The sequence below is a fragment of the Strix aluco genome, chromosome 21 (genome assembly GCF_031877795.1).
Source record: "Strix aluco isolate bStrAlu1 chromosome 21, bStrAlu1.hap1, whole genome shotgun sequence".
NCBI classification, from domain to species: Eukaryota; Metazoa; Chordata; class Aves; order Strigiformes; family Strigidae; genus Strix; species Strix aluco.
The window spans coordinates 7,775,396-7,792,178 of NC_133951.1; the positions used below are offsets into that span (position 1 = coordinate 7,775,396).

Genomic DNA, 16,783 nt, shown 5'->3' on the forward strand with positions numbered 1-16,783 from the left:
AGTATGTTGCTTACTCAAATGAGCTTTGAAGGAACTTACTGGAAGAAATGGAGTTTGGGTTGCATTTTCCAAATGAGTAGTAATACCGGCTAGTTCTCGTCTTACAGGAGTGAGGTTTTTTCTTTCTGACTAAGGACCCTTTCCAAAGGTCAGTCACTTGTTCTTCACGCACGAGATACGTAACTACATAGTGTAAATGGGTCTGTTGGTTTAATATTGTTTTAGAAGCAAAGCTTTGATTACTGCACAGGCAGTACTCTTAACGCAGCCTCTGCCTACTATGAGGCGTAGAGTGTAGGTATACCACAGAGTTGAGAATGACCTAACTTTCCTAAATTAGCCTGTTATTATTATTTCCCTTACGTGTAGCTTGGCTGTAATTCCCACAATTGTTCTGTGTTCCAACAGTGAGAGGGTGGCATAGAACAAGCTGCAAAAATGGAAAAATGGGGGAGTGGTGGAGTGTGGTGAATCTGGCAGTTGGGACTAGGGTGACCAACAACACAGCAGGAGGGATCTGCAGGGTGAAGAACTCCAGAATGTGTAAAGCCTCTCTATGTGTTTAGGTTGATGAGGTTTTTTGGAAGACTGTGGATGTACTGTTATTTCTGAAAAAGCATATAGCTTGAGGGGAATTTCCTCCTAAGTGAACTTAATACCTAGCAGGGAAGAATTAAAAAGCTGTCCAGAAATAATTGTAACCCAGACTTTTTCTTTGCCTAGAGGTCATATGGAGATAATGGGAAGTGTAAGTAATGGTTAATTATAAACATATCAAAGTGACAACAGGAGTTTGGATCTAAAAATTTGTCACTTAACAAACTCTTGGCTAGGACCATTTTTGGTCCTAAATTTGTCCTATTCACATTGTCCTATGCCAATTAACATCAATAAATTGACAAACTTTAGGGGAGCTGACTGAAAAAAAAACTTAGTGATAACTAAGTGTAGGTGGAGATGAGGTGTGAAGGGAAGTCTCTGATCCTATCCTGTCCCCTCAGAAAATTACAATGGTTACTGTATATTGTAAAATAGACTTCTCTGCTGAAAGAGAATTTATGAAACAGCACAGACTGTAAGTTTTCAAACCTAGGCAGAATAAGTTCCTTAGGTCCAAAGCAGCATATTTGGTTTTTAGCTGTGAATGTAAAGTACTTCTGAAGTGAACCTGTTGAATAACAATATGTTGAAGTCATAACCAGCATTTGAAACTTTTTTCTCTTAATACTTTTATTTTCTCTGAATAATTTTAACACCAAATGCAAGGCACAAGCAAGACTTGGCTGCTTTCAGGCATCTGTTTTCCACTCATGCATGAGCATTTCTTTAACAGTCAGTGTTTCCTCTAAAAGTATCACAAAGAGTAGGTGTCAAGGAGAAACCCAGACTAAAAAGGCTGGGTATCCTGTAGCTTGTACAGTAGTGACATTGCTGGGTATCACTGTAAGACAACATAAAATTATGTACCATTCATTGTCTTCTGCTTTTTTTCTGCAGAGCATTGCAGATGAGCTACTGCTTCAGATTTAATTATCTAATTTTTTAACTAATTTTTTTTTTCCAGGAAGTGTCTTTTGGCAACATTGCCAAAAAACTCAATGCAGCATTGACTTTCAAATGCTTAGGCTTTGATATTTTGATTAATTCATTGTCACTTAATGGAATTGCATTTAATTTTCATTTAGTTCTAGAACAAACATTCATGATAGTTTAATGAGTATCGTTTCCAAAAGTTAGCTAAAAAAATACAGTGGATAATAAAATCAGAAATGTAAAATAGATGGGATTATTGGAAATTCCTTTAAGAAAAGGACTGTTCACTGTTTTCTCTTGCACTATCAAGCTGTTTTTCTTGAGCTTTGTGTGTGAAAGTCAGTGATCAGCCTGTGCTGCATCAGTTAAGGGATGCTTTCGGAATACAAAGATGTAGAAATATTTGAACAGAGCCAATGGCTCTGTTGAGGTTTTATTCCCTGTTTGTGTGAACTCGGATTCCCTTGGTAAGGGCTACCATTTCCTCCCTTCTGTATCTGCTTGCTGAAGTATGAATCATTGTCCAGCAGCTGAACTTCATTGATTGAAAAAGCAGTTGGGTGAACTGTGTAGCTTTTTTCTTTTACGTTTTTTAAAAAGAATATACACAATGTACATCATAGAACACCTTAATATGTCGTGTTTGTTGAATCGTATTACTACGGGTAAGTGTACATATTTTATTCTTCTAGAGGTGTCTGTTAGTTGACTGTATTTCTGAAAAATTTTGTCAGAATATCACATACTAATAATTGGTCATTTTGGAATTTACTAAAAAAAAGGATGAAAACTGCAAGTAACTGATAGGCAGGTCTTGAAAGTGCTGAATTTGTTTTTAAGGCTTGCAAATTCTATGTGGGGATGTAACTGTGAGATGCAAGCTTTTCATTCATGCTGATATACAGAATAGAATAGAGTAGAATGTGTGTTTTCCTCCCTGACCCCACAAATTAATACCTTATCTCATCAGGAAGTTCCAGAAATAAAAATTGAGAAATTACAGTTCTTCGTCTTACACTAAGTACAAGTGAGAGGGTGTGTGTCTATATGCAGGTCTCTTTTGTTTTTTAAATAACCTTAAAATTCAGTTTCACTTTCTTCTCAGAAAGGGTTGCTAGCAGTACAATGAACTGATGTGTCACAAAAACTCAACTTGCTTTATTCTTGACAAGTTTTGGTTTCCTGAGGTAACAGATGTGTTCCCTTTAAATGTCACAGACTGGTCTAGGAGACTTGCTTTCACCTCTGATTCCCAAACAAAAGCCTAAAAGAAATTTTTTTTTAATCAAAACTCACTCACCATCCTGCCTTTATTTTACACATACCAGCTTCAATCTTTCATCTTGATTTTTTCCCAACACTATACTAGAAAATATTGGCCTACACAGACCAATTTGTTTTCAAATCTGAGAGATCTTGTTCACTGTTATGTTGCTGTTGAAGTCAGTTAAGACATCTGGATGCTGGTATGACTCTGGTAATGAATGAGGAGTGAAATGGGATTGAAGGGAGATAAAGTCTAGGAAAGGGCTATTAGTATTATCAGGTAGTAGCCTCTAGTTCTATCAAACACAGTCTAGCCTGCACTTGAATACAGAGCTTGATGCAGCCTTGTCTGAGTAATGAGTGTAATCTTGAGTCCAGCAGCTGGATTAACAGCTGTACTTGTGGTTCTTGATAGAGTGTTGCTGTAATGTAAACTGTTGCTAGGAATCAGCCTCACTTACTGGTGTTCTGTAGTTGATCTGAAATCTAAGCAGACAAGTAGTCACTGCAGTTCAGTGTCTCATTCCCAAGGTCTTCCAGGGTTTTACAGTTGAGACTGGAAAGTGCATAGAAACAGTTTGAGTGAAGTGCTTGTAAATACTATGGGTTTATACCAGTTAAATCCATGTTTTGCATCAGTGCTTCAATGTCTACTTTTTAAGAGGGTTTTTTTAAGATAATCATGCACATTTTGAACAATTAAAAATTTTCGAATAGCTTTGGAAAGACTCAACAATTGTGCAGCTAGAAGAATTATTAATGTGGGAGTGCTGCCTATTGTTTTGAAGACTTAACAGAAAAACATCTTAAAGGTGTGACTATATCAACTGAGATCAAATATTAGTATTAAAAATAAGAGGATATTTTATCTAGCTTCTAGCCTCAACAGAAGTGAAACTATAGCTATAGTCTAAAGATGAATTTGGCAGTACTGGCCTAATGTATTCTTTCTGTTCCTGCTGATTTGCATATTCTTCAGTAAAATACAGTGGGTTTGGTGTTTGTTCTTGAGTTTATATGCCTAATATTCTAATAATACTTTAATTTGTGTTTTTTAATGGTAATGTTCAATTTTAGGATGAGCTCTCTGATGTTAGCCAAGCAGGCTCAAAATCTACTACGCCAGCATCCACAGCTGCTTCAGATGTACCTGTACTGCCTGCTGAAACTCCTCAAAAGGAAGATGTTGAAGGGCTTGCAAAGGACACAGAAATGCCAAATGAGAAGCTGGACGTAAGCAAGAATATTGAAGTACAGGTAGCTCAAGAGACAAGAAATGTGTCTACTGGTGAGCTGCTTTAACTTTTTAGTATATGCTTAGATATGACCTCATACCTAATGTTAGGAAATTTCTTTAATTGTTGTGCCACAAATGAGAAATGCTTTTGACTCATTTTTAGAAATACAGAATAGTGGTAAGAGATACAAGCCTGTCATTTATAAGTGGCTTTAGTCCTTATTTTTCTAGAATCAGAATGAATTATGACATTTCATTGTAAACAGACATGGGACTCATCTAGACACAGAGTCACAAGATGAGATAGACCATCTACTTGATGAAGTAGAAGTAGTGGGAAATAACTACTGTTGGATCACTTAAGCTGCTAAGTTGATTGAGTAATAACAACTACATGTAGGTAATGTCATATATCACAGTGATTTTGTTTATGGAGATGGACCACTTGCTTTTCCCTAGGTGGAAATGAAAATGAAGAAAAATCTGAAGTTCAGGCAATCATTGAGTCAACTCCAGAGTTGGATATGGATAAAGATCTCAGTGGATATAAGGGTTCCAGGTAAATTGTGTGTTGTGGTTTGAGTAGGAGGACCAATTTAGAAGGTACCAGACTTCAGTTTTGAACTCACAATTTGTTTAGAAATTTTACCAGACTGAGATCATGCAGTATATAATAAATCTCCTACTTTTGTGACCTTACTTGCCCAAATTGCTCAGCAGGTTTTAAGTGCAACAGCAGTTGCTGATGAATTTTCAGGGCACTTCATATTACAGCAGACTTAATGCTTAAATACTCTTTCCACACTTCAAGCAAAAGATCTATACCAAGAGGCCTTTTCTCCCTAGATCTGGGTTTCAAGCTACTGTCGTTTTCCAAGCTAGACTTCTGTGTTTTCACTTATATCTTTAAAATCTGGACTTATGAGTGACTTTGCAAGTGTTACATCATTTATTTATCAGAATCTGATGGTGGAATCCCAGTGTTGGCAAAATGCTTTTGCCTGAGACTGCTTCCTTGTAGGCTTTTGTGAAGGATAACATTTCTTTCAAAAGCTCTAAAGCCCCATTAAAAAAATAAGTGCTGTTCTAGTAGCAGGGGAAGTGCCTGATCTTCAGGCAAGCCTTGAACAATTCAGGGTCTAGCCATAAGTCCTTCAAATATGTTATGTGTCTATGTGTTTGTTTCTTGTGATGAGATGGAAAAAATTACCTTATATAATGAATGTTAATGGTACAAGATCTTTGTGTGAAAGGAGCCCCTTTTCTGGCCAGAGGAATATTTTGATCTCTGACCATTTGGTTCTCTTGTGTTCTTCTTATATTAAATGACTTCCAGTTTGGCTGACCTGTCTGTTCTTTAGGCATTTGGGCTGACTAAGTCCTGACAGGGCTGAATTTTTATATGCCAAAACTTGAGAAGCTTTAATTTATTAAATTCCTGACCAGCTCAATATCATCAGCTACCTCAAGTCTGGGATGTTGATGCCAGAGTAGTATCTGAAAATAGAATCTAGGACTGTAAATCAACTGAAAGTTGCTGAAAATTTTACTGGTTTTGGGGGAATAACGAACTACTGGTAAAAACACGGAGAACACTTTCTTCAATGTGGGAATGTTTTCTTTCTGCTTTTTTGTCTTAATTCTTTGAATAGCACTCCTACCAAAGGCATAGAGAACAAAGCATTTGACCGTAATACAGAGTCACTCTTTGAAGAACTGTCATCTGCTGGTTCTGGCCTAATTGGAGATGTGGATGAAGGTGCAGATTTACTGGGTAAGAAAGGTTATTTAAAGAGGAATTTTGCTCATTAGTGGAGCGCTTAATTATCCTTGCTGGATTTACTGTTAGGATTCATTTGCATTAAAATCTTCTGAGTATCATCCTGAGGTGGTTATTGGAATGCAAAACCCAGGAGAAAGTGTTTGTTTTTTCTTTCAATATAACGATATTAGCCTTAATCTTTTGGGGCACTTTTTACACTGTTCTCTATTTCAGTTTTCCCTGTATGTTCTCTGACAGAAGGATTTTTATCTTGAGGAAAGTTTTTTATCTTGAACTAGTTTTAGGCAGTTTAATTCAGATGGTGCCCAATCTGTAATGGCCTGGCTTTATCACCTCTCTGTGGAATTTAATATGTAAGTGAGAATTGCAGCAGAATGCAATGCTGGTAATTTGAGAATCAAACCATTAATTGAAAGGGGAGGGGGAACCCACATTTCTCCCTAAGCAGCTTGCTGCTGCTTGTGTGCTGACTGAACAAAATGTAGGTTTTGGGAAGATGAGTTGATCAGGAGCAAAAAGGTCATTAAAAGAAGTATCTATAAACAAGCGTCTTGTCCAAAAATATCTTGTTACAATACATATCCAGTGTTCAGGCCTCATTTTGAAATAATGAAAGCTGGTACTATGGAATGCATAAAATGCAGATGCAACTCCTGTGTGTTTTAGGAATGTGCTGTATATAGAAAATCATCAGTTTGTTTCCTTCTTTCATCTGACCTGGCAGAAATACAGGTTGTTAGTAGTATTATTTAGAACTGTTGTGCAATCTGGATTTCTGGTTGTTCAGTGTTCCATCCAAAACTTATTTTATATCAAGTAGATGACATTTCTGCAAAGTATTACTCACTGGGAGTAATCACTGGGCCTATCTCCAGTCTGAGAGATGGTTTTTCTTTGTTGTCACTCTCTGCTGCTTTGAGTCCTGAGCAGTGAGGAGTGCCACATCCTTGCTGGAACATACTTCATCCAAAACTCAGGCACTCAGTTTTCACAGGGACCACTAATGACACATTCTGCATGCGAAAATGTAGATACCAGAGAAGAAATATTGACATATAGCAGCTTCCATCCCTTAGCTATGTGATAAATTGTTTAAAGAAATCAAATTATGGTTAGGACTTCCTGATAATAAATGCTTTGTTTTCCATGGGCAGAAAATAATATAGTTTTCTAATATAACGTAAAAAGTTTCTCACTGACTTCATTACCATTTACCATAAAACTACAGCTAGAAACACTGGTGTGTACAAAATGAACACATTGTTATAACTGTGTTTGTTATGCAGAATGTGTTGGTCTGAAAGTTTTAATATATAGTCATCATTTCACTGTGAGCACAACCATAGTGCAGATTACTCTGTGTTACTTAAAAGCCACATCTACATCCAGGATAGTCAGTGTGTTTCAAGCATTTGGATCTGTTCTAAGTGAGCATTAAACTTTAGTTTGAAGTTCTGTAAAAGTAGTTAATTGGGATTCTCTAATCTGTTTTCTCTTGGGCTGCATACCCAGGGGAATATTCTGGTGTGTATGCTTCTTTTTTAAAAAAAATTCTTTGAAATCTGTTGCTTCTACAGTTAGGCGTTCTTGGCTGCTGTTCTCATAAAATACATTCTCTGCATTTTTTCCCTGCTTGGTAACTTTTTTTTGCCTTTGCACTCTGGCTTTCTAGTTTTTGTTCTTGCATTATAAAGGATCCTGAAACCTGTTGGAAGTGTGATCCTAGGTACTTTTATCTGTGAATACTGAAAATATTTAAAAACCAATAGCCACTTGAATAAAACGCCATGATGACTGTAGCGTAGGGGATTTCCCCAGATATGGATAAAGTAACAATAGCTGATCTAAGTTCCTTCACTACTAAATGTCATTTATTTTGATCCAAAACCCAGAGAGAGACATTCTGAAAGAGGGAACTTTGACTTGCATGTCTATTTTTAGATACCTTTTTTATTGTTGTTCAAATATCTCTCCAAGTCTTCTGTCACCAAAGTTGCTTAGAAGACTGTGTTCACAGAGCATTTTAAAAGGCCTCCTCCATTAAGATACCTTTTTCATTTGTTGTGCTAATCTTGAATTAGCATAATTTCTGCTATTATCAGTGTGGTAATTATTTTGCTGTGCAAGATGTAAAATAATTATTTTCTGCCTGAAAGTTTATCTCTTTAAAATCCTGCAAATTATGTTGTTTTAGGCATGCCAGCAGTAGGGTGAGAATTTAATTTCCAGAAATTTAAATAATATTGTTGTAGTTTCATGAAGACTTAAGTTCACTTTTTTCCATACTAGCTATACTAATTTGGAGCTTTTACTGAATGGCTTAGCATTTCTTCCAAGTACTGTGCTTCTAAATTATTTCACAGAAAATTGAGATAGACTCTTATTAAGTCACTGATCTTTATAAGAGGTGTAACCAATAAAAATGGTTGTGACAAACATTACTTTTTAACATCTGTCTCATGTATAAATCCTGCTTCTAATCACATCACATTCCACTTTGGTGGTGGCTTTGTTTTAATTCACTCTTACTTCATAAGTCTAAATCTTTTATTGCTCTTCACTCATACTACACCTTACATGAAATGTTTCTTGTTCTTGTTTTTGCTCTACATGGAATGCATGGCCTTTAAAGACCATAATTTCTTTGGTAAGGTATCATCTGCTCTGGGGAAACCTGCAGGGCTTTCACAATCTGAGCTTTATAATTCAGCATGTCTTGTGTCTATAACTGATATACTTTCATATCTAACATGGTATAAAAGACAGTTGAGCATTTTATATCTAATTTTTTGTGGACTAATACTTCCCCAGGAATGCTATATTTGTTTTTGACTTAGTAGTACTGTAATCTCTTCAAAATATACAGAGTAGGTGGAGGTAGCACTAGCCACTAGTCTGTGATTAGCCAGGGTTGCCTTTAGGCTTTAATTGAAGTCAGGACTGGGGAGAAGGTGGAGGGGAGAGCTAATTGTAGAAGGTAGGTCAGTCTTGAAACTTCAGATAGCTCACAGTTTTTCTGACAAGTTTGTCATATTTCAAATTCTAAAAGCTGGTTTTAGACAACGGCAAAACATAGGTTTTATGAAAACATCCATTTTATCTGCTGATTTAATGTGTGTGTTTCCTTTGGAAAGGAATGGGTCGTGAGGTTGAAAACCTTATTTTGGAAAACACTCAGCTGTTGGAGACAAAGTAAGTGAAAATGTGTACATAAAAAATACTGACCTTCTCTGTTGTTTTGTATATCTTCTATATCTTCATACACAGAAAGTTGAAATTATCCAAATATGCTTTCAGTTCTAAGAGTAGTGGTGGTATAAGTATTTTGAATTTGTGGGTATATTTGGCTAAATATATAGTGTAGTTGGTATTCTTCTAGAAATTAAGGAGTTAAGCAAAAGCTGCTTTTATCCTTGTAAGAAGAAGAAATGGAGGGCTATGTTCTAATGAGATCAGCTCCCTGCTGTTAAGCACAGCTGTAGCTGCATTGGAGCACTGCTGAGGAGTTCAACCTCTAAGCAAACTGTTTGGAGTTATCAGTACTTTTTTCTAATACAGAGGTGTGAATGTGTTTGAGGATTTGAGATTTGGGGGAAGGGGGTTTGACCTGTTTTAGAAAGTTGTATTTTCTTACAGCAACTCTGCATAAGAAATTTGTAGGTCTTCAAATTCAAGAATAAAATCAGGCTGAAGCTAAACTGTGAGACCGTAGTCATCCTTGTAATGGTGTATTTTAAATGTTTGTGTAGAAATGCACTGAATGTAGTGAAGAACGATTTGATTGCAAAGGTGGATGAATTGACCTGTGAGAAGGATGTACTACAAGGCGAATTGGAGGCTGTAAAACAAGCAAAACAAAAGCTTGAAGAGAAGAATAAGGAACTGGAAGAAGAGTTGAAAAAGTAAGTTTAATTCCATGGTTGTGAAAAAGAAGGAAAAAACACCACTGTGGTATCTAATGCGGCTCTTTTTTATTTTGTATCTAGAGCTCGTGCCGAAGCAGAGGAAGCGAGACAGAAAGCTAAAGAGGATGATGACGTAGGTGTATATGTATTTTTGTATGTATAATTCCCAATGGCACATAAGTTCGTGTGTGTTTAGTGAGTTCTACTAAACTTCACTGCTTAATAAGTAGTGGTAAACTTCCTCCGTGTATAGAAAAGATCAGAGATCTAAAGAGCACAAGTCAACTTAAACTGACCATGTCTAGTTTTCTTCTTCCTCTCTGCCCATTATTGTGTGTCACGTTGTTTTTGAAGAACTGTTTTGTATTCAGATTATACTGCGTACAAAGGATAGGAGGAAAGGAAGGTAAAATTGAGTTAGTTTACAAAGCCCCAAATGATTTGGAATCTGGAGTTGTGCTGTAAACTGACTCTTACCGGAAGGCAGAGGCTGACTCTGCAAGGCCCTACTGTGCTCCTTTGTTCGTCCTATGTTTGCTTTTTTGTCTGTTCAGAGTGATGTCCCCACCGCTCAGCGGAAGCGTTTTACTCGTGTTGAAATGGCCCGTGTTCTGATGGAAAGAAATCAGTATAAAGAGAGGTTGATGGAGCTTCAGGAAGCTGTCCGATGGACTGAGATGATAAGGTAAAAGGCTCTTAAAATCTCTGATAGAGCTCCTTGGATTTTACAAGCTTGATTCTCAGCTGCATCTGGTCAATAGGTTAGGGTATGAAGCTTTAATTGCCCTTCTGCTTGTCTTGCTACATGCCTATGAATAACTTTGTTTTTAAATTATGGACACATAAGTTATCTTATCAAAATGGGTTCTCAGTGAGACCTCAGTGAAGATGTGTTACTTCATATGATGTGAAATAAGCTTTGCTTGAAACAATGTGTGTGTTCTGGAACAGTTACAAAACTTGGTAATTGTAAATAACATGCATTTGGTGGGCAGGAAAAATTCCTGTGGGTACGTGCACACATAACTTAAAGCAGTGGGCCCAGCTGTCAGCTGAGATGTCAAAACAAGAATAACATGCTGTCTTCAGATTGCGTGCAGGCCATGTGTAAGGACTGAGGTTGTTCAGGAGAAAGCGGTTTTAAAACTCTGCGAGGTTTGTTACATATAAGCAATAAAGATGGAGATCTGGTCTAATTTGCATCCTGAATATTGAGTTGTCTGGAAGGTATGATTTTAAAAACAAGTCTTCTGCCTTGGACCTCAGCCCCGCTCATTGTCACATCCCTGAGCCTGGCATGTCCGGAGGTAACAGCATCATGTAGTGCCGCCTGCTGGTCAGGTATAACAGTGACGTTTAATTTTTTCTGTTGTCCTCAATCCCTGTGAGCCATTGCGACTCTGAGCCTGTGAGAGGACAAATACATATTGCTAAGCAGACATGGCTTGCTTTCCTATAGCTATTGTCTCCTATAGCAATCCTCTCCTATCTCTGTTAATGCATTTATGGCTTCAAGAAAAATCACTTCATCATTTATTTACTGATGTGTTGAAGAATAACATGTTTTAAAATAAAAAGAAATGGTTAAAATATTAAAAAATAGGAGGCAGAAGAATTTAAAATAGTTTGCTGCTTTGTTCTAGCTGTTTTCATTGCAAAGTGTTACACAGATTTGTCTCTTCTGTCTGAAAAGCACTCACCAGTTGTGTTTGTGATGCAAATAAATGTGGATGATGTTTATTACGTAACTTCAGTTCATTTAGTGAGAATGTCAATACTGTGCTCTGATCAGAAAGGAAGTGGCAATCCGAAGAAACAGTCTTTGATACTTTCGATATGTTATCCTGGTTTTTTAAATAAGAGTTACACACTGTTCTGTTCCTTTTCTTAATTAATGCTTACTCAGTAAACTTGGAATTCATTTCTTGTAGAGCATCAAGAGAAAATCCAGCCATGCAAGAAAAGAAGAGATCAAGCATTTGGCAGTTGTAAGTATTGAAACACAACTCGCTGGCACAAATAAATAAAAGACCCTAACCAATTAGCTGGCACATTTTTGTATGTTAGCTAATTATCTTTTGGCAGATGAAGATGTCTTAACTGTTCTCCTCTTGTTACCTAGCATGCCAGCTCGGTAAGGCTGTTCTTGAAGACAAAATGTATCGTAAGCTGCATCACGTAGTGAATGGCTGTGCACTTTGTGAAGTTAAATGCCAAAGTGCTGTAATTTTTTTCTAGCTGAATATGCACCAGGACTTTTGTTCTGAACATTTTTCTGGATTCTTTTTTATGATGAAAAATAGAGACCTGAATAGCTCGTGTGGATTGCTTTTATTTCAGCTTCCTTTTCCTGTATGAAGTACAGCTTACTGATTGTTAAATTTTCCATTCTAACTTCAAGCTCTTTAAATCTAAAACAGTGTTATTCACAACAAGATATTTGTCAAATAATCCTTTTGATATTGTGGCTTGCTGATAACTATTCTATCTTCTAGCCTAGAAAGTGGTGGGGGTTTTCAAGTGCTCTGTGCATGAACTAATATGCTTCATAAAGCTGTCTTCCAGGTGTGATGTTCACATCCTAATTTTGTTGGTTCCCTGTAGATGTTCATTCAGGATAAAGATCCCACTAAATTCGATAAATGGGATAATTCTTTAAGAATTTTTCTTACTGACATGAGTTTTTGTGCTTTGGGAGTGTTGCTGAGTGTGTGGTGGCTGCTGTTGGGCTCCAGTTTCTTAGTCTAACTAGCTTGAGCAGACTAGCACATGCAGTGGTTTGCCTGCATATTCAAATTTGGATGTATCTTACAGATCTTAACTCTCATCTTTTTTTTTTCTTCTAGTTTTAGCAGGCTCTTCAGTTCATCTAGCAATACAGCTAAGAAACCAGAACCTCCTGTCAATGTTAAATATAATGCTCCAACCTCGCATATTACTCCATCAGTCAAGAAAAGAAGCAGCACCTTATCTCAATTACCGAGTGACAAATCTAAAGCCTTTGAATTCCTCAGTGAAGAGTGAGACATTTTGGTTTTATAATACTAGATATGCACTATCAAGTATTTACTCTTTTAATCTTCTGCGATAAATAGCATGCTGCTAAGTGAAGTATAATGTTCTCCTGAAGTGAATGTTGATACATAAAAATATCAGCACAATGCAGACTGAAATGCACAGCAGTGGATGAGTACTCTGGGTACCTGGCAGTAGTAGTGTATTTGGTAAATATCCCTGCCTTTCATAAAAGTGCATTTAGGCACAGGAGGCAGCACTTGGTATGCTTTTATTTGCAAGTGTTGCAGCTAAGCAGTAACTGTACAGATACTTTCACTTTTAAGTTCATTGGAAAAATAGAACAACATGAGTCAGGCTAAAAGTATCTGTAATTATAATTTTTTTTGCTCCTTTCTGGCAATATATCCTTTTGGTTTACAACTTTTAAAGCTTCTATCAGAGGTACATAGAACCCAACTTAATTTTCTTTAATGGTACTGACAACAGACTTCCTGGTTTTACCTGTTTTTCACAGGTCCCTTAGAAATACCCAACAGGAAACCTGGTATTCTGTAGGTGATGTGTGAAAAACTAGTGATCTCTTGGGTAACCTGATGCATCCACAGAGTTCTTGTCTATTCAGTTTAATAGCAGTTCCCATTACACAAAGAATTCTAAAGAGCATAAATAACAGGTTCTTTAATAATGATTCTTCCCTAGAACTGAAGCCAGTTTAGCCTCACGCAGAGAGCAGAAAAGGGAGCAGTATCGCCAAGTGAAAGCACATGTTCAGAAAGAGGATGGTAGAGTGCAAGCATTTGGCTGGAGTCTACCTCAGAAGTACAAACAGGTATTATGCTTATGTTTTCAAATGTAGTGGTAACAACTTCACGTTTTGTGAAATTTGAACAGAGTATAGTTGCCCAGCTTGTGTTTGAGTGATTCTAGCTTTTTTTTTTTGTTGAACTTCAGCAGTTAAGAGTCTTTCTAAGGAAAACCACAACACAGAACTCTTAATCATGTTTAACAAAGTCTGATCAACTGATTTCAAAGACTGTAAACCTTTCTTACAGGAGAAAGCTTTTCTGTTGGTTTTTATTTTTGCCTAGGTGGCAAATGGTGGCCAGGGTGAGAATAAGATGAAGAACTTACCTGTACCTGTTTACCTGAGACCTTTAGATGAGAAAGATACCTCTATGAAGGTAGGATATTTACAGTGATGATAGAGACTTGGACAACCTGTAGCTAAAATATTTTTATTTTAGACTCAAGTATTTTCTTTTTGAAATGAAGTTGTTTCTTTTTAAAGTATAGGTGAATCAGGATTTAAACTTCAGCAGAAATGTACATGATTTTAATCTTAATGAATTCTTTAAAATGGACTGCAGATACATAATAATTTTGATATTACTTAACATATTTAACAATAGGTGTGTCTTTTTTTAGTTTAACATTTAAGTGAAGTATTTATTTTTCTTTCCAGCTGTGGTGTGCTGTAGGTGTAAACCTATCAGGAGGGAAAACACGAGATGGTGGGTCTGTGGTTGGTGCTAGTGTATTCTACAATGATGTGACTGGTGTGGATGCAGATGGCAACAAGCAGCAAACAGGATCTCAAAGTAGCTTAGATAGACTAGACCAAGAGCTCAAGGTAAGGTCACTGTAAGGCATGTTGAGTAGTTTATGAAGTTAAACATCTTTACCATATATCTGTAGATTAATAAATTGTTTTGTACTCAGGTTTATTGGTAACAAATAGATTTTTTTCTTGGGTAGTCATCAACCCACGATATTTGGGTTATTGAATCCAACTACAAAAACATTGTGGTTCTTGCCTGTGTGCCAGCTTCTTGGCAAATCTGAGGAACAAATCAATTTTACATCAAGATGATGCACTGCTTATACCAGTGCTGCCTGCTTTAAAAAACATTTGTGTCAGAATTGTTCGTGTTCTGACTGCCATTTAGAAAAAGGGGTTTTAGGTGTCTGTGCCGTTGTTTAAACATGTGTTTGTCTTCATCTTTTCATGAAGAAGGAATGAATGGAATTCATATTAAGGGCATAAAAACAAAGGCTTATTTTTGAACTGCTTGGGACATCAGATCAATCTGTGGCGATACTGAGTATGGCAGCTGGCATGTAAATAGTGTTCTTACGTAGCTTTATACTTGTCTAACTGTATAGTATATAACTATATATATTAACTGTTCAGTATAATTTTATAGTTTTCTACACAAGCATGGAATATGAGGTGGTTTTATATTCCAAATACGTAGAGAACAAGTAACTACATGTAATTTTATAATAGCATTAAAGATATTTAACTTATCACATACTTACATATATTTCTGTAGCTGATAATGTAAGAACATACAAGATCAAAGGTAACAGTTCTATTCTTGTCCCCCTTCCTGTTGTTGTTGACTTCTGTTCTGCCTTTATTCTCCTTCAGGACCAGCAGAAGGAGCTGAAACATCAGGAAGAATTATCCAGTCTAGTTTGGATCTGTACTAGCACACATTCTGCTACAAAAGTTATCATTATTGATGCTAATCAACCAGGAAATATTCTGGACAGTTTCATTGTTTGCAATTCTCATGTGCTTTGTATTGCTAGTGTACCAGGTAAGGACTTGCCATGGCTTAGCTCCTGCTTTTTAACTGTATCTTACTCAGATCCTCTTATGCAATGAAAAACCAAAGATTTGTTAATTACCATGATAAAATGTTACTGTAATACAGCAAAAAAACCCAAGTGTTGTAGGGAAAACTATGGATTTCTACTCTACTGTTCCACCCTTCAGTTGGCTCCTGCCCTCAGTTAACTCAAAGGTAGAGAGATGTCAGCAACCAAGACTAAGCATTTTGTCTGCTGTATTAGAAATTGTGCAATAGTGCCCATGTGTTATGGAACTGTGAACATCACAGAAGAAAAATGTGTTGGCTTTTTAGACCTCTTCAGCTTCTTGAAGATAAGTAGCAAGTCTTGGAGCTTCCTGTAGGGGGAATCCTTGTTACTTTGAGAGTGTATGGTGAGAGTGTACTGAGGGAGGTTTAATACGAGGGTATTATGATGCTGGAGCAAAACTAATTGAGCTTTTGGATTTCTTGTTTCTTGGCTTACACTTCTAGAAGTCTGCAGTACTAGTTCCAGTGAAGCAGTTTTGTTTAATAAGCTCAGAAGAAATCTCTTCCCAGTGAAGTTTGAGGTTTTGCTCCATTGAAACTGTTCAACTTGTAAAATCAAAACATCATAAAATATAGTAAACTACAATAAAAAATTCAAGAAACCAAGAAAAATATTTTAAGTCTTAAAAATATTTGAGAGGGTTATACAAGAGAAAATCAACTTTTCTTCCAGAACAAAGGATCTATTGCCATTAAATTCTTCAGAAAGATGTAGATAGGTATCCCTGCATATATGCACTGTTATGAATTTTAATGTAAAATTTATTTGAAATAGAAATAAGCTAGTTGGAAAAATCTGCAGATTGAAATATGGCATATGACATGTAGATGTGCAGCATGTGTAGATACTTCTGCTTTTTATGCTCTGTGACAGCATCTTTAATGTCTGCTGATCATGTTAAGCTTGTTGATAGGTATCTGCATGTTAAATCTCAGTTAGCAGGACGCTTTGGCTTGCATCTCGAGTACATTCAGTTTGAAGCTTAGTTACTAGATGGAAAAGTGATTCACCTTTATCCCCACAAGAAACATGTGAGTTTAATTGCTTTCAGGGGCAAGGGAAACAGACTATCCTGCAGGAGAAGAAGGGTCTCAAGAAGCAGACCCCAGTCAAGTGGACAAGTCCTCTCTGTGCGGAAGCATGACTAGCAACAGCTCTGCGGAGACCGACAGCTTGCTAGGGGGAATAACAGTGGTTGGCTGCACTGCGGAGGGTATCACAGGGGCACCCGTAGCTCATGATGCAAACGGTGGCTCACCAATGACAGATAAACAGTCAGGTATGAAAATCTTACAAGTATGCCAGGGATGGCCAAACACCATGAGGTGTAGCTGAAAAATGAATGATGTGTTTAATGCAATAGCTTGTCTGTAA

The 16,783-nt window shown here is 36.8% G+C and overlaps 1 protein-coding gene across 7 annotated transcripts in view; it reads left to right on the forward strand.

Moving 5' to 3' along the window:
• Positions 1–16,783, forward strand: part of SPAG9 (sperm associated antigen 9) — a 64,779-nt gene that overhangs the window by 31,915 nt on the left and 16,081 nt on the right. For all 7 annotated transcript variants that reach the window (XM_074847629.1, XM_074847630.1, XM_074847634.1 and 4 more), the window contains 14 exons: positions 3,877–4,087; positions 4,496–4,595; positions 5,689–5,810; positions 8,954–9,011; positions 9,569–9,721; positions 9,806–9,857; positions 10,279–10,409; positions 11,656–11,712; positions 12,571–12,744; positions 13,442–13,571; positions 13,831–13,923; positions 14,205–14,372; positions 15,174–15,345; positions 16,461–16,688. In XM_074847629.1, the coding sequence (XP_074703730.1) occupies positions 3,877–4,087; positions 4,496–4,595; positions 5,689–5,810; positions 8,954–9,011; positions 9,569–9,721; positions 9,806–9,857; positions 10,279–10,409; positions 11,656–11,712; positions 12,571–12,744; positions 13,442–13,571; positions 13,831–13,923; positions 14,205–14,372; positions 15,174–15,345; positions 16,461–16,688 (1,849 nt within the window). The remainder of the gene's footprint in view (positions 1–3,876; positions 4,088–4,495; positions 4,596–5,688; positions 5,811–8,953; positions 9,012–9,568; positions 9,722–9,805; positions 9,858–10,278; positions 10,410–11,655; positions 11,713–12,570; positions 12,745–13,441; positions 13,572–13,830; positions 13,924–14,204; positions 14,373–15,173; positions 15,346–16,460; positions 16,689–16,783) is intronic.